The 18,928-nt window shown below is 41.1% G+C and overlaps 1 protein-coding gene across 4 annotated transcripts in view; it reads left to right on the top strand.

Moving 5' to 3' along the window:
* LOC135498258 (zinc transporter ZIP6-like) overlaps positions 1–18,928 on the top strand; it is a 36,016-nt gene that overhangs the window by 7,565 nt on the left and 9,523 nt on the right. For 3 of the 4 annotated variants that reach the window (XM_064788474.1, XM_064788475.1, XM_064788473.1), the window contains exons 2-3: positions 25–683; positions 5,192–5,510. In XM_064788474.1, coding sequence (XP_064644544.1) covers positions 57–683; positions 5,192–5,510 — 946 coding nt within the window. In that variant the 5' untranslated portion in view covers positions 25–56. Of the gene's footprint in view, positions 1–24; positions 684–2,305; positions 2,324–5,191; positions 5,511–18,928 lie in introns of those variants that run through there. The other variant, XM_064788476.1, reaches the window with a different exon arrangement.

Here is an 18,928-nt window from a genome sequence, read left to right as displayed (position 1 = left end):
AAAGAGAACTTTTTGTCTTTACAGATTTGCAACACGGCTGAAGATAGAAATCGAAAATGAAGCACTGTTGGGTCATTGTCAGCAGTGTTGTTCTCCTGATATTCTTCCACACCTGTCAGTCAGCAGGTGATCATGTGCGCACAGCTGGTGACCACGACGACCATGATCACCATGGCGATGAAGAAGAAGACCATAGCAACCATGAGCATGGAACAGACGGTTCCCGTGGCGACCATGATGAACTGAGCCAAGGTGAAATGATTGAGAAAGAGAAGAAACATTTCATTAAACTGTTGTTCAAAAAGTACGGACACGAAGGGCGTATCGAATTTGAGGGTTTTGAGCACCTTTTGGAAAGCTTAGGATTGGCTCAGGTCAAAATTGAAGACCATGACATTCATGATCATCATACGGGGTCGGGTTTCCGTAATTTACACAGAAGTCATCACCATTTTAAAAACGGGACTGAGAAACCGAGGAAGAAGAAGAAGAAGCGTTTGCAATGGAAGAAGAAGCTGCTGACGGCGATTTCCGACGCCATCGAGCCATTTGATCGTAATAGTACGAAGATTCGGCACGTTAAACAGCAGCGCCACCACAAGGGGGCGCAGAGAGGAAGGAAACAGCACGTGAAATCAAGCGATGGTCGATCCAAGAGGGCTGTTGCGCAAGAACCAACACAGGTAGGCTGACACATTTCATGACTGGTTTCAAAGTTTTCTTATTTTTTGTTCTCTTCTTGTGCAGTTAAAGAAACTGGTTAAGATGAAATTGGGAAGCAGAATGGATATTTCCTTATTCCTTTGATGCCTTTCTCTTTTTTGACTCTAATTTTAGCCACCACTCAGGCAAGAATATTTAAAGCTGCAAGCTGTAATGATTTTTTTAAGACAACCAGACTAAAATGTCAGGAAAAATGTTTGGTAATCTGTAGAATATCTAACCTACTACCTGGTTGTCCCTGAAAGATTATCAAAACAAGTTTAAAGGTAGCCAATGGGCAGGCGCTTGGTAGGTCAGATATAGTTACAGGGAGTTGCCGATAGGGGTCTCTCTTATCTGATAGCATGTACATCAAAACTATTCAATGTATTTATCCCTGAATCAGACATGATCAAGTGCCCTAACTGAACATATTAGTCACTTAAAGACCGATTTGGCCCGTTTTTTCTTTTAGTGAGTCCCCCACTCAGTGATGAGATATGGTTGCATGCATGTAGACTGGATAAAAAACATTGGATAATCAAAACTCCAACGATGCCATTGTGTAGATATTGATATACAAATGCTATGAATGCCAAGTTTCAGCAAATTTGTGTGCATAATAGCTGCACTAGGGCAATGTTTGTATCTATTTACCTGATGAAAACATACGGCATGTAGGCCTTTACGGTGCTAACTCTTCGGGCTAAGAATCTCATGGACTATTTTCCTCATTTCCCACAGCCACACAACCATAGCACTGATATGATGGTGTGTATCTGTTTTACTGTCATTGTATCTATCCTCAATCACTGCGGCTTTGGCTCAATTTGCACGGAAAGAGTTAATCCTTTTTAGACTCTTGTGGAAATTGGGGTAGACTAATATTATACCTTCACATTTGGTGATGATTTTAACCACTTGAGGCCTAGGCTTACATGCTCCCAGCACAAAATTAGCCCTTACCTTCCCGCTCGGCTTGCCTATCCTGCCTGATGTTCTCCAATGTAGTAGAACCTCTCCATTAGGCATGCCCTCGGGACTGACAAGTGCTGTTCTTAATACAGAGGTATACTGATTAGAGAGGTCAAATTGAATGAAGACAACCAATTTGCGACCAAAACTGGTGTCCTTATTAGAGAGGTTGTCCTTGATAGAGAGGTGTCCGCTAAAGGAGGTTCCACTGTACTTGCAGAAATCCCCTGGGCAGAGGAATGGAGGAGAGGGGGGGGGTTTGAAGGAAGGGACTGGTCAGATGTGGGTGATGGAACTCAAATGATCACCTCTAGCTGGTGTACATGTGGGCGAAGTGATACTCAAATTAACAACTGTTGTTGGTCAAATGTGGGTTAGGGTGCTCAAATGAGCGATTGACAGCGGCTGGTCGAATGTAGGTGAAAGTAATCAAGTCCACAGTCTGGTCAAAACGTGGAGAAGGTACTCAAATGAATGGCACAGGCTGGTGACAATGTCGATGATAATACTAGAAAATTGGGCTTGTCAAATAAAGGTGATGGTATAATATATATGCACTCTTTGCTTATTACTCTTGACAGAACTTCGACAGGATGGATAGAGTTTATACTCTTGTCGATAATTTCAGTATGCATGGCATTTAATGGTAGGTATTTTGTGGTATCCGTCCTAAATTCATGTAAAAAATGTGATAGAATTACCTGTTGTATTTTGTTGTGGATTTAATCATAAAAACTTTCGCAGCGACAGGCAGTGCTTTAACTCCCCCTAATAAAAGCTTAGTTTTGCTTTTCTCCAATTTCTCCAAGTTTTGTCTCTTTGTCACAATTTCTTGTCTACTGTCAAATTGTCTCTTTCATTATTGTTATAAACTACGTTTTTTTACAATTTTGTCTGTCATTATCGTTGTTAGCCAAATTATCCTTTTTCTCAATTGTCCTGTCATTATTGTTGTAACCAAATAACTGCATGAAAACCATGTTTTGGTCACCCTGCCACCTCTAGCTAGATATGGCCCTGCAAGTATATAAATCACACTAAACCAGTTTCTTGTGAAAACATCATCATTGATCAGAACCTGGGAAACCAATGGTCAAAGATAAAGAAAATCTAACAGAAACAAAATGTCCATATATTCGAGGCAGAATTGGCTGTAATAAGTGATTGCAGTCCCATGTCATATCCCAGGTAACCTGCAGTCACGGGTTTATGACACATTCATCTGCGAGTGAACAAGCAGCAAAAAGTGTCTAATCTCGAAATCCCGGATTTGCATGAAGAACGGCCCTTTCTGCTGTCATTGATGACTCAGCGATTCTCGGAACTGAAATTTAAGGTAATAAGATATATGGGTGCCTTGGGGTGTCAAACAATGACAAAGACGCTGGTACCTCGATTGATATACTGGTACCGAAGATAAATTGACCGATGACATCTCTGGTTGCTCAACCATTTCCGGGAAGACAGATTAATGAATCTGACTGCGTGCAGTGCTATTGGTGATATCACCCTGCTTGTTTGTCAGTGGCATTGACTCCGTTGCACCAGAGCCTACCAAAGCTGGTGACTGCGTGCAGTGCTGTTGGTGATATCACGCAGCTTGTTTGTCAGTGGCATTGACTCCGTTGCACCAGAGCCTACCAAAGTTGGTGATTGCGTGCAGTGCTGTTGGTGATATCACGCAGCTTGTTTGTCAGTGGCATTGACTCCGTTGCACCAGAGCCTACCAAAGATGGTGACTGCGTGCAGTGCTGTTGGTGATATCACGCAGCTTGTTTGTCAGTGGCATTGACACCGTTGCACCAGAGCCTACCAAAGCTGGTGAGTGCGTGCAGTGCTATTAGTGATTCACGCAGCTTGTTTGTCAGTGGCACTGACTCCGTTGCACCAGAGCCTACCAAAGTTGGTGACTGCGTGCAGTGCTATTGGTGATATCACGCTGCTTGTTTGTCAGTGGCATTGACTCCGTTGCACCAGAGCCTACCAAAATGGCTTCCAACAGAATCGTCTCCTACAAGTTCACTCACGGAGCACGGGAGTCGAAATTGTTTGAGGAGTTCCGTGATGGGGGGTCATTTTGAATCATACAAGCACTGGCCTCCTCACATTTACTGTGTTGAGGCGGGGGGGGGGGGGGGCATGGCCTTCAACATCCTGGTTTGGGTTCATTTTGGTGAAATATTCGAGTGGTTTGCGTCATTGACCCTTTTCCCACTCTCATTATAAATTATAAACAGTGGCCTATTCATTAATATCGACACCTATTGTTTTTCGTTCTATTTCTATGTTATCTATGTTACAGGGGTAAGGCCATTAGCGATCTTACTGTTGATCTTGGCTTGATTCCTTGATAACAAACTGATTTCTAATCTGACATGAACTAGTTTGGTATATACATGTACTTGTATTGCGTTGGCCTCAAAAAAGTCTATGAAACTTACGAAACAGGTCAAAAAGTTAGAGAGAACATTGTTTAACCCCCTAAAGTGCCTCGCTGACAGGCAATTTTTATTGCAACAATTGGCTGCAATAGATATCACTGTGAAAAGCAACACAAAGGTCACTTGTCAGTGAGTAAAATGGTCATCGCTGACTTTGATATTGATCTCTTGCAAACAAGAAATTTTGTCGTATGCAATGACTATTGCAGGCTGCTGTCATGAAACTCTCCTGTCCGCAGGGATCTCTAAACCATGATAATATAACTGATATAGTCTAGTGCTAGTTTCCCAAATGGATGTGAGTGGAGTAGGCATGAAAATTGATGTGCAACACTTGGAGTTTATTAATGAATAGAGTGGGTTTATTCATTTATAAAATGGACACCGAAATGGGGAAAGTCTGATTGCATTAATATTCGGCTTCATTCATTTATGGAAATCCATGTAGATTATCTCGTTACTATGGAAATGGTTCTCTTGGATGTCATGGGAAATGCACATTTCACATTTTGTTTAAGTGCACTATATTCTGTTGACGAATTTCATAAAATGGTTGGAATGTAAAGGTTTTAACTGTTGGCATCTTCATTTGAGCGGACCCAATTTAATTTGATTAAAATTAATGGTAACCATCAATTTCATGGTGATTGTCTTTTTTCATGGGTAGAAATCAGATTAACAACTGAACGACAAATTAGCCCGCAAACAAATGATATTAGTCATTGCGACCTGCAACAATTATGCTGCAATGAACGATGAAATATTGATCATCTGCGGTTAAACCGATAATCACTGGGTTAGATGTTGGTCGCACTGGTTGCCACCCGTGATTCTTGTCCCTGCAATGACCTTGGCAAACAATCAATTTTTGTTGCATGCAATCATTATTGCAGCGACGAAAAATCACCAGTTTGCAGGGCGCTGAAGTGACTGAGAAAATAAACAATAAAGTTCCATCTGCAGTATCCCTTTATTTGTTAAAAAGAGGTTATGTTTTACAAAAGGCCTGTTTCTAGTACCTGTGAAAAAAGGATGCTCTTTAATATTCTTTATGAAAATGTTTCTATTTTCAGTGTATGACTCCGTCCCAGCTTTTCATGGCGTACCAGCTCAAATACGAAAACGGCCTTACGGAGGCAGAGTTCCTGAGCGTGTGTCCTGCCATGGTCTACCAACTCGACATCCACGTCTGCAACCGAAACCTCCAACAGACCAAGGATTGTTTTCACGGGAAGGAACATTCGTATCGGTACCACCCGAAGGAGAAAGGTGGCACTACGCATGATGACGATGATGATCACGATCAAAGCCATGAGAAGAAGAGACGCCACGGACACAACCACGGGGTATCGGCTGAGCGTACCTGGGAGTTACATGAGCTACCTGCACACAGTAAGTCTTCATTTTAAAGGGAAAACTTGGGAATGAGATATGTTGGTTTTTCATACAGAAATCGCTTCCAGAAGGGGGGGGTGAATATAGGCCTGCCTGTGATCACAAGGCATGTTCGAATATCCCTTGAAACACTCGCATGTAGGTGCGAAAATCCTCAATAGAGATCATCATCTGTGTGATACTTCAAGTGGCGAAGCATGGTGGCAAGCTGGGGTATTATCCTCCTGACCAGGGAAATCCCACACCTGAGTTGTCCCTTTAAATCTTTCGAGGTGAGAGATTGCAAGGCGGTCCGTCGTGTTTTTTAGTAAAATTCTCTCATAAATTTTGAGAAATATTGTGTTCCTGTTGGGAAATGAGATTTGCACTCTGTGACGAACCAGATGCACTCTAGTTGTATCATGTTTGATCTGTAGTTCATTACAGGATACAGAGATGGCAGCAGCTCTTTTCCACAAGGGAAAGCACGTGGAACATCGGTCGGAAGAGAGATTAGAATCCTCCACCGATGACTATTGAATCATTGCCACAGTTGAAAGAAGTCAGAACAAAATTGCCAGATTTTGTATCCAGTTACGCATGCGCACATCAGATTTTGCTGCGGGAATCATCCATGGGCGTATGCAAAACCACGAAAAAATCTGGAAATTTTGTTCTGCGTTCTGTCAATCGTGCTAAAATTGTCTGTTGCAAGTTGGTTCATCTTTAATTAACAAGAACTCTGCTTAATCAAGCGCTGAAGTGCTGTACTATTTTAACACCCTAGTGATCAGGGTTCTTGATCGATGATGAAAGGTCCGGACCCATGTGCTTATAGTGACTGTAACCTTTGACATGGCAATTCCATGAATTTTCTTCACAAAGGATTTGCTGTTTGTTTTAGTCAGCTAATGTTTGCGATATCCACGAATATATAACGCCAACAGAAATTTAATGGTCTACGGTACGGTACACTGAGGACATCAAATTGCCATATTTTATTTATCACCTGTTGTCAGTTTCATAATTTCGAAATGGGTGCCAATGAGAATATAGCGGTTGCTATAATCCTATTATGTCCCTCTCTGTGGCCAATTCGCCAGTTTCCATGGCAACGCCATCTTCCTGGGACAATGAGTATACTTGTCTTCTCCTATGGGCATACTTGTCAAATATTTGCTCAGAATCTGGAACTACTTCTTGATGAACGTACATCCATAGTCGAAGCTCTGAAAAACATATGAATCTCCAATCAGAAATGTAGTTTTTCTTGCGACCGTTTGCTCAGCACTTATGGAAGAGTTTGCCAGAGAGTATTTCTCCTTCAAGGCTGCTTGTGCGTTTTTTCATACCATTCTGGTTATACACGCATTCGGGTTATTGGCGTTGTGACTCTGACGTTGGCTTAAGGGCTGGGGCCCGCCACCCCCTACCACCCCCTCCCCTTCAGCAAATATACAGGGAGGGCCAGTGCTGCTGCAAATACTCTATAATGACCCCTTTCTGGAGGATAGTAAGGTTTGCCACAGTAAGAAAAGATGGCACGCTTCCAGAGTTGGCATATTACAGATGAGCACATGGTCTGTCCCGACCAGCATTCCCCTTCTGCGCATTCCCCTTAATGCACTATTATCGGTCTTGCCACTATGATCCACCGGTCATAACTCACTAATGGTACGAGTTGTTGTATGTTTTATGACCAGCAATGAGTGTCAATGCAATGAAATAGCCAAGGGAGATGTAATTTGATGGGGGATAATGACGCTTGTGCTGATTACACAAGAGATGATGGTCGGTCCAGGCTTTTTAAAATGTGTTTTTTTTGCTTCGTTTTCGGCTGTTTGGTAAGTACAAATGGTCGTCTTCAGTTTTTTGGACCCAGGGATTTACGTTGATGCTTTGGTTACTTCAATGGGTATCAAGAAGGGAATGCCGGCCACGAATTCTAAAGCTTCAGCAAACGTACGTGAAAGACAAAATGGTGATGAAAACGAAAACATTGTTTTAAGAATGTTTTCAAATGTTTTCGGGGTCGCAAAGCAAACAAAATAATGCGATTGTGTTCAAAACAACGGGTGATCGTCGGTTGATCAGCGAATTCATCATGCCAAAACAATTTTTTTCATCCTTTGGTTTGCCATGTGAGTGTGGCTTCAGAAGAAGAAGTTATTCATCCATGGCCATGGGTGGAATTCAGGCAATTGTGTCATTGACAAACTTGGATGGATCAGATTTTGAGATATAGACAGTCACAGATTTATGATTGATGAGGGCCTATGCTGGCAGTTGGGGCTATTAATGATGGCTTTTACAAGGACCCCTATAGAAGATTCAATTTCATCACACCATGTTGAGTCAGGTTATGTCAGAACAAATCATATTTGTATGGGCGGTTATTTCCGCATAAATAGAGGTTGTCTCAAATAGACATTTTATGTTGTGTTATGACTCGAGAAGACGTTTGGTGGCGCTCGTTTTAACGGAGACGTACCTGAAATAAACATATTGTGTCGTATCTCAAATAGACATACACTCAAATAGACGTTCGGTGGCGCTCGTAACTCAAATAAACATATATTGTCGTGTTTTCAGCTTTTAGTTAATGACTCAAATAGACATTTGGTGTCGCTTTACCGCAATGATAATGTCAATATCGCTGTTGCCGTCGTTAAAATTGATTCCAGCGCCACACAACGTCTATTTGGAGAACTTCAATTATTGCGGAAAAGCGCCACCAAACATCTATTCGATTTATTAACAAAAAGCTGAAAACACGACAATGTCTATTTGAGATACGAGCGCCACCAAACATCTATTTGAGTGTATATTTTTTTGAGATACGACACAATATGTTTATTTCAGGTACGTCTCCGTTAAAACGAGCGCCACCAAACGTCTATTCGAGTCATAACACGACATAAATGTCTATTTGAGACAACCTCTATTTATGTGGAAATAACTGCCCATATATTTGGTCCCTAGTTGCATGGATAATGCTTGTCGGATGTCAATCTTGTAATTCGCATTTGCACTTCATGGGAATATTTGACTTCATTCACATTCCACTGGTCACTCAACATGGACATCACAGCCATTGAATCTTCCGGTAGGTGAACTGTTCCATACCATCCAGTGTGATGATTCAAATAATTATACCGGTTATGGGCCACAGGAAATTGACAATAGACTCACCGGAATCCTTTATGTGCTGGTGAAATTGAGATCGAAAAGAACTGATTAGGAGTTTCAACCCTTCACCTCTCAATTTCCCAGCCGGCAAAGGATTCCGGCGAATCTATTTTAAATTCCTGTTGGACCGTAAACCAGTATGTCAATTTGAATCACAATGCTATCTCCCACCACTATCATTCATTGCTAATTTGTTGGTTTATTTTTGTTGCATCCAATTTTAGAGTTGACCATTAATCACCACCATTTTGGCTAGAACTTGAAAACCTAAAGCTATGAGAACTTTTTCAAAATGAAGTGAAGGCCGCTTTCAAGGGTGGGAGCTAAGTCTGTTCTTTGTTTTCCTGAGAGCCTCCCAGGTGTTAAATGGGCATTCACATCATTTTGAAGGAGTTCTAATTGATCTAATATGTCAAGTTCTAGTCAAAATGGTGGTGCCAAGGGTCAACTCTTAACAGTAGCTGGCCTCTACAGGGTGGCCCAGAATTATTTTCAATTTGCACAATAGAACACTTTCGTGTATCCATTGTGTGAGGGAAAATCATTCTGGGCCACCCTGTAGTCAAAATCGCCTAACACTCAACTGGTATCAGTCTCTAGCAGCGGGTGGACTCTGATTGGATTGTTGGGTTTCACGTTCTTGTGATAGCTAGATTAGGCATCCCTATCATGGCTGTGATGTGCACAGCTTGCATGTCCCTGTGACATGCAGAGAACGTCATATCCTACTATAATTTCAATTAATCAGGTCTTTTCACTCTGATGGAGACATTAGTTTGCTCCAAATACTATAGATGGCAGCACCATTTTGAGATTAGGCATCCCTATCATGGCTGTGATGTGCATAGCTTGCATGTCCCTGTGACATGCAGAGAACGTCATACCCTACCATAATTTCAATTAATCAGGACTTTTCACTCTGATGGAGACACTAGTTTGCTCCAAATACTATAGATGGCAACACCATTTTGAGTATAAAATGACATCTTGTCTGTGGGTACAACTGGTAATCGCTGGACTTAAATTTGTCTCTCTGGTCGCTGGGACATGGGATGACCACAGCAAACAAGTGATTATTGTTGCATGCAATTAAAATAGCCAGATCGCAGCAATTTGAATTACTTGTTTGCGGGGCGCTATTAAATACTCTCATTACCATAAAATCTGGACGAAGCTGTTGTAAGAAATTAATTTTTGGACAGAGTGTAGTTAAGTTGAGCACTCCTGAATCGATATGTAGTTCAGTAACGCTTTTTCTATAAAATTGTTTCATAATTGTCATGATTGTCGATTGAAGCATGTGCTTCCATGCCATCTTCACATTGGAGTGAGGTAATTAACCCAGTTTGTGTAAATTAATGATTATCGTACATCAGTAATTTGAAACCACTTGAGGGAGAATGGGGTCAAAGTCTCAGTCAAAAGTTCCTTCTCAAGTTTTTCAGGACCAAAAATATAAGTGAGTTCAGGGGTGGATATTTATTTTTCTTCTGACTAGAAAAAAAATCAGGTTTTCCTAGATCCGCCCCAGTGAGATCGGGTGTGTGGGGGGGGGTCATTTGCACATCCGTGAGAGTTTGCTAGAATTTTTCAGGAAATTCTGTAAAAAAATGACCATACTTTGCAAAGATTGTCAAAAATATGACCTTACCATACATGTACATGCATGCATTGCGCGGTTACACATGGTCAATCCTTTAAAACCACAAAGGCAAGAAGACCATCTGCTCTGCACTCTTCATATCATCTCTAAGAAACAGCTAACTGTCATTCATTCATTGCGATGTAACCTCATCGGGGCCATTCATGTTGTGTTCTGGATTCCCATCGATTTTCTATGTTTTCACATTTATCATACGTGAAGCTCCTCATACGACTATTAGTTGTTGGTGAGTCAGCAGTGGTAACTCCAGCTGTTGTGAGTTGTTTTGTTACTGTTTGCGAACACCAGTTAAGACAGCTCATTTACACTTATTCTTTTTGTATTCGTTATTGATGCTTTCAAAGAGCGTGTTGAGATTTCGAGGAGGATGTTCACTGAAACTCGATTTAGCATCTGTGCTGGAGGTTTCGGATGATGTCGCTGACGTATCGCGTGTGTACTGCATCGTCAAGGAGACAATTTCACGTGAAACGTAGTGTGTTTCACATGGAGTGCAATGTGTTTTTCGTATTGTGCACACTTCTTTAGACCATTGTGTGTTTCACATGTTTTGTGCATACTTCTATATTTCACTTACTGTGCTTGAGTGCATACTTCTATAAACCAGTGTGTTTCACATATCATATGCATTATTATGCATTCTATAGCCCAATGTGTTTCACATATTATCCAAAAGCATTCTTCTCTCTATAAACCAGGGTTTTTTTCACATATTCAGTGTTTCACATACTGTGTCTGTGCAATACTTCTTTCCAATTACATCAGTGTTTCACATATTGTGCATACTTCTTGAGAGCAGTGTGTTTCACATATTGTCATGGTTTCCGGTGCAAGGTCTCCCGTAGGCAATAATTGTCTGTGGCCGTTGGGGGTCATGGGGTTGGGAGCATGTAGGAGGCTGATGTTGGCAATTGATCTCCACTCAGATGGCTGGATCACACTCAGGCAGCCCTTTCTGTGACGTTATATATATCTTGGATCCACTCTTGGTCCTTGAGCCCTCAGCCAAGCCCTGTAGAGTAATGTTTGCCAGAGAGCCCTATTGCATCTGACCTTTCTTGTCTTCACAGTTATGTCAATAATGTGTTGTGGAATGGTTTCTGAGTTGGATCAATGCTGCAGTGTTTTTTATGGTTTCGGTGCTGGTACTCTTTGGCTTTTGTTGATGCTTTGGGTGCAAGATCTACACTGGACAAGAAATGACTGCTCTTCTGCCCATCCGGTGTGTTCTCCATTATCTATATCATGGTATGATATTTGATAGTTTCCTATAACCATTGGGAGACATTTATGCTGTTAATATTTTAGAACCCACCTGTTTTATGGCGCAATATTCACTATAAAATCTGTTTGTTGGCCATAAATCTGTCGGCTGACCATAATGTGCTTTAACTTTGATGAGAATCATGTGGAAAGTGGAAAATAGAGAAGCGAGGTGTCTGCCACATTTTTTTTGTATTCTTCAATCATTTATGAATTCTCATCATTACCGTGTTGTACTATTATGGCTTGTAAAAGCTTCGCCGGTCAGACAGGTTCTCCATTAGTTGGATACATGTATAGGATTAGTTGGATATAGTGGATATAGTGTTGGGAACTTAATGGTTGGCTCTTAATCAGGAGGTTGTGGGTTTGACTCTCAGATCAGAAGAACCGGGACTGCTTAGTTGCTGTGTCGATCCTTGAGCAAGACACATCACCCTACTTGTGCATCTCAACCAAGGAGAAAAAATGAGCACGTGACCTGACTGGGGAAGATAGCATATTTTAAAGCAGTGGAACCTTAGCGGACACCTCTATATTAAGGACATCCCCTCTACTAAGGACACTAGTTTTGGCCCCAAATTAGTTGTATCGATTTAATTTGGCCTCTCTCATCAGGACACCTTTCTATTTTAGACAGCACTTGGCAGTCCCAAGGGTGTCCTTAGTAGAGATGTTCTATAGTATTCCGAGACTGACCAAGAATTGAACCCAGACCTCAGAAACTAGAGGCGCCTACTATTGTCTCCAATGCACCTCTCAGACATTTTAATTCAATAGTGCAATAACTGTGCGTTTAATTGATAATTGACAATTTAATAAATGACCAATCAAGGGCCTCCAAATTAATTTCTGCGGAAGGGGATGAGTATTGATTCCCACGAGAGTGATTGTTCATCACTTCAGTTGCAAATATAATCAGCATTACCGGTACGGACATTAATCAGATTTTCAGATTTTAAAATGAATATATGACACTTTGTGGAGGTTGACTCAGATTGATTGAGGAAGTGCCTGCTCTGAACAGCTCACCGATCTTCATTTAAAGGGGAAATCTCCTAAAAACAGTGCTGTCCTTTAAAGAGAGGTGTCCTGATGAAGGAGGTCCAATTGAATGGAAACCACCATGGACCGAAACTAGTGTCTTTAATTTTTTCGGTCGCAGAAGGGCCACTTAAGATGTCATTCATAAAGCAAAAAGTCCTGTGAGGAAGGATAGATACAAGGGTTAACTGCGTGGAGACTCCCTTGTACACTATTTGACCGATCCTTCTTCTGTCGCTGACATGAATGGATGGTTTCGTATATTACCGTACAGGTACCAGGATATTTTGGCATAACGAATATTTACTCAGAATATTGGTGTCACGATGTAATTCCACATTATTGCCCAATATTGGTCGTAATTGCCTTGACCGACAACTAGATATGTTCAGGATGAGTGGAGTGCAAAAGTGCGTGCTTCTTGTTCATTTGTGTTGTTTTATACTAAGTAATTTATTGTGCACATAATTGTGGCATCTGGTGTGCGGGAAAGTTTGGATTTTGTGCGGAGCAGGCGGTAGCGATTCTCAAAATTGTGTTCATTTTTAAAGTGCATGGATTTGTGTTTGGATGTGGTTGGATTAGTTCCAATGGAGATTTTCGTAGAAGTTTGTTTGGGTGTCGACCAGTCGTGTGTTTCACCTGGAACAAAGGGTCACACACAGTTTGCTTAGGCCTTCTGGCGCGTTCTGAGTGTGTGCATTCAGTTTTGTTTGGGCCCTGGTTCGTCTCTGTCAAAACGGCCACTCCCATAAGTCAGCAATTCCTTTGGCTTTCGTTTAAAGTATCCTTCTCTGTTTTCTAACTTCTACAAATTACGAACCTGAAAAATGCATGCAAAAATGGTCAGAAGATTCTGACAGTCTCTCTCTCTCTTAGGTAACTTGGTGTTTAGGACGTTGATAGCACAAACAGGTTACTCTGTTGTGTTCGTTTCTGAAGCTGGTCAAGGTCAAGGTCCCTCAAGGTCAAGGTCATGGTCTTGGCCTACACCTGCAGTTTGCTGCAGGTGCAGGTGCTTATCTCTACGTCCAACCATCACACTCTGGTTCTTCCTCATCTCCGTCTGCCCCTGACCAATGGCATTGTTGAAATTCATGTTCAGTGCACACGAAAATAACTTTTCAATTTTGAGTTCAATTTTTCGACTAACAGAGTAGGCCCTAAATGTCATGATATTTTCATGACAAGGTGCATCATGTATAAAACAACCAGGAAGAAATATTATCACTCAAGAATTTAATCAGAGGCCACGAGTCCTATTGTACCCAACAAGCAGGTTACATCTTGGCAAAACATACAAAAATCATTATTGTTATCAGAAATTGATTAAAAAATTGTCAATATTGTACAAATAGGCTACATGATGCACTCACAGACTTTCGTTTTTAATGTGACAACAAGATATTTAAATCTGTTTGGGAATTGATTTGAGAAAAGGTATGAGGTTACTGAACCTCACTGTGTTGCCTTATATCTTTCTAAGGAATTTATCAGCTGAGTTTATGACCTATGGGCCTCTTGTTCATTGGACGAAGCCGTTTGGATTCTGTGTAAACTTCTATAGGAGATGAATTATTTTCTTGTTGAATAGCAACTGGTGGTTGGTGAAGCCATTCTCCTCTGTCTCGATAGAATCTGGTGAAACCACTCTATAGTCATTAAGTCAGTTCTCTATTCTGCCCAGGTATGACTATGAGACTGGCTGTGTTGGATGAAGCCATCACAGTCTGATAAAATATCCTTGTCATGCTGGTATTGTTCTGGTATCCATTGATGGCAGGCTTCTGTGGTTTTAGTGTGATCTGCAGTCAGGCTATAATCCTTTCTTGGAAGCTAGAAAATTTACAGCCAATTTTTAACATGTTTACAACCAAAATGATTTCATTGACCAGTGCATCCCTTAAGCTACATGTACACTCACAGAATTCAGTGTGGTGGCCTATTAAATCTGCCATAGGGGTGCAGTCACCTTAATGTACCCTCTCAAGGCTGATAAGGAAGTCAGTTCTATAAACAACAAGAGCAGGAGGAAACGAGAACGGCAAAATCTATCACGACTCGTGAAATCTATACCAATGTTCTGACATCATTAAGTGTTGGCTTGGTTAAACTCGTCCTTCTTGATGTCACAATCGACATCATCAGCTGTCGGCGGTGTCGCATTGATGTTCGCACAGCCTTGAAATGGTACATGACTCACTGCGCCATCTTCAGGTGAAAGATTTAATCGAAAGTCTGTTTCCTTGTTGGAAATTAGGCCAACCCTCAATGCACTCTTTACAGTAATTCGGTTCCGTGGTCTGCGATTGAGCAAATTGTGCCCTGTAGGATGCGACAATATGGCTTCTTAACTGAGGAGAACTTGGTAGAAACCAATTACAAGATAAAGAAGCCATTCTCATTCTGGCCGGGATTTATTCCATGTTGATGATTAGCCAGGAAGATCTATAAAACATCTCTGTCTAAAAGAAGACTTCGCTGAGGTTGGAAGAAAGAACAATTCTGGATAAGATTTCCACTTTGAATATTTCAATTTTTCCGTATTTGCAACTCTGACATCAAGGACTTGACACAGAATGGAATCTGTTATAAGTAGGTCAAGCTGATTCGTTGATAACTGTCATTTCTGTGACATTCGGCAAAAGAAATTAACAATCACCCTGCACTTTTTCATTACTTTTGAGCACTACTAGTGGGTACAAGTTGAACTTTATGGATTCTGTGAATGACTTTAATGGAGATTTTGTTCAGTCAGATGTATGGCATGTATCTGGGTGATCAGTAATATCTTACAAGACGTTCTCTTTCGCTAGGGTTTCCTCTATGGAATTACATTTGAAGACTAAAGACTGACTTAAATTCCAATTGAATTAAGCTAAATTTAGTTTATTGCCAATATTTGGAATAAACGAAACTGACAAGTTAGAGTTTATCGGAATAAACAAAAACAGAACAATAATCAGAACTGGAGGACTTCTGTAATTAGTGAAGGAAGAAAAAACACAACATGTGTACGGAGTCGTTTAAATGTTTTCAGGAATTTATCCAGGCTATCCCAGCAAATGGTAGGTATAATGTAGCTTCTTTTGTCTGATTATGCTTTTCCGAAATTTCTCATCAAAACTTTGTACTTCAGATTTTTCTATCCGTTTATTTTGTTCAATAAGGTTGTATTTCAGCGTTCGGTTAGTAAACAGCAGGACAGGAGAAAACATTTTCTGAATTTCAGGATTACCGTCTATAAAAAAGCACATGATCATTCAATGAAGAGCACTTAATCATCCGCGGTAGACCAGAGCGGGTTCCCGAAGCGGGTTGTACCCCATTTTCAGAAAAGAGGAATGTACATGTAGCATCTGGGCTATTCGTACATGTAGCATCTGGGCTATTCGTACATGTAGCATCTGGGCTATTCGTACATGTAGCATCTGGGCTATTCCTACATGTGGCATCTGGGCTATTCGTACATGTGGCATCTGGGCTATTCGTACATGTAGCATCTGGGCAATTCGTACATGTAGCATCTGGGCTATTCGTACATGTAGCATCTGGGCTATTCGTACTCGACCCATGACCCAAACCAGTTGCAATTCGAATGTCAGTAGTATCGCGGCGGGTATTATCACCCTGGCTAATCAGATCTGCATCAGACGGGCGACTGCCATACCGACGATCAGCACGAGCCATAATTACACCCTATGGAATATCTTCTATAAAGTCTCATAAGATCGTCTTGTACTGATTATTGGAGTTTTTGTATACGATATATGTGTTTTGGCTCACAAAACCAACTGATATTATGTACGAGCTGCAGCAGTGAGCCAATGAGCTGAGGATATGATTCCCACGTCAAATCTGAACGCAGAATATGATGAACTTAAAGTACAGACACAGAGACTTATGCCGAAAAAACGATTCCGAGAAAACCAAACTCCAATATAAGCATTCAGATCATGGACGCCACTTTGCTTTTAGCAATCGGCATTCGGTCCCCGATCACAGGTCGGGGAAACGAACGCTAATCGAAATAAGTCGGATGTGAAGAGCAGCCTTGTTTGTTCATGCTGGATTGGTCTAGTCCTTGTAAAATGTGTGGGGCAGATCTGAGGTTGAACAAATCCAAGGGTGCACCAAGCCACATAGCAATAGCAATATGTCAATTTTAAAGTTTCTTTCTTGGGTCCAAAATTTCACGCTCACTTTCAAAGATATTTTAACAGATATAGGGAAAAGCGTGCACCAGGGACTCTCCTCAGGAACCAGGCCTGTCTCTAGCATGGAATTACCCATTGGAAACTCTAAGATTTATTCATAGCGGGCGGCTAAGATTTTACTCATCTAAAGTGCACTTCATGCAGACCCAAGTGGCCACTTTCACGGTTCAGATGTGGCCCATCTGTCCAACAATGGGATCCAGTTAGATATCAATGTCCGATGTAACGGAATCGTCCATTCAAAGATGAGTTTGAAGTGGTACACCGTTGGTAATTACTGGTGGTTCAGGAAAATAGAAATGCACTTATGCACAATGCTGTAGAACAGTTATTATGCATACGAATTTGCTTAAACTTGTAACTTATAGTATTTGTATATCTGCCTAACAATGGCAATGTTGAAATCTGTACGTATTTACGCCATATGTTCAAATTCAATAACCAATTTTGATTTTTAGCAGATGGCTCAGTAGGCCTTTAACCCTGTCCATTAGTGAGGCTGGCGCAAAGCTATCACATGGGTCCCTCGCTGCATTTTATCCTGGCCAACATTTAATTCATGTGATGGCAAAGTTATAAATATTTGATCGTTTGCTGGTTTGGGTCGTTAAAGCCGTCGAGGTCAGCAAAGGATAGAAGTGTATAGTTCATGTTAGGACAGCTGATTCATGTTCCAGAGAGATAAGTGCTTCACTGGTGCGTCATTGGCGTGCCTACTTCCCGCATCACTGACGCTGGATGTCGATTTGATTTGGAATCCTTAGAATCAGAAATATTAACCTGTCAACAACAAGATGAAAATGCATCACTAATTCCATGTTATGTCCCATATTGATGTGGCGGAACTACTATATCAGTTTATATGACATGCTAGGGGGAAGAGGTTATACTATGTTAACCTATGTTATTGCGTGATATTTCGAAATAAGCAAATTGATAGATGGAATTGAGTCTGGTTTCAGACTTATATTTGTTGATGGGGTGCTCTCACATTTATGACATCCATTTATGATGTCGGGTTATTGTTAACAAGTCATAAATGAAGAACAATTTATCATCCGGTGGATCAGGGACACTAATTGTCTCCGAGAGCTCCCCACCTCTCTGAGTCAAAACTAACCACATCGCCGAGTGAACGCAGCCTCGGATTGCAAACTGGGCCCTTGTAATGAATTGTATACTGTACATCGTCAAATTTGGGGAATGGTTTATTATTTGCGGATTCTGTAAATACACTAGATTTGCAAAAGGTAAAAATTGCGAGAAAAATGTTTTGCTGAAGAACCTGAGGAAATTTGCCATCCGTCAAAACAGAAATTGCGGGTAAATTTTGCCTTGCTGGCATAGGCTTCATTACAAAAGTTTCGTTTTCCCTCACATTGGCCTTTTGGCATCGTCAAATTCCACAGATACTTTGCCCTTAAGCGCCCCTGACATTGCTGCACTGTGTGCTATATTTCATCTTTTTATAGATCTCTCTCTCGGCCATGACAGACCTCTCATGTCAGTCATTGGGATAGTTTTCTCGCCTAATTGGCCTAACGACCCATTGAAAACCTCATTTTGGCGCATTAACTGATGTGATTGCCATCAGAAATGCCCCATATATATTTATGCTGCTGTGCTGGTTGTACTTAGTAATGCTGTATAGTTATCTATGTATGGCTAACCCACTGGAGTTTGGGTTTGAAGAGTCAAATAACATACATGGACACACTCTTAGGAATAAAGGTTTTTGAACTTCTGAAAAACAAATAAGGGTTTTTCGCCCAACACAAATATGCACCCCGTGAAGAGGTTGTTTGAAAAGGAAAAACCTGAAAGAAAATCTGGATGGGGTTTTCTCTTTGCTAAAAAAACCTCTACTGGATGTGTTGGCCGAAAAACCCATTAAAGGTTTTTTAAAAGCTGAAAAACCTTTATTTCTAAGAGTGTGTACCATTAGAGAACACAATGTAGTAGAACCTCTCTATCAAGGACTGACAGGTGCTGTCCTTAATAGAGAGGTGTCCTGATAAGATTAATTGAATGGAAACCACCTATATTTGGGACCAAACCTT

Source organism: Lineus longissimus, chromosome 13, assembly GCF_910592395.1.
Source record: "Lineus longissimus chromosome 13, tnLinLong1.2, whole genome shotgun sequence".
Taxonomy (NCBI): domain Eukaryota; kingdom Metazoa; phylum Nemertea; class Pilidiophora; order Heteronemertea; family Lineidae; genus Lineus; species Lineus longissimus.
Note: the sequence above shows the minus strand (reverse complement) of the source record. Positions and strands in the feature narration are given on the sequence as shown.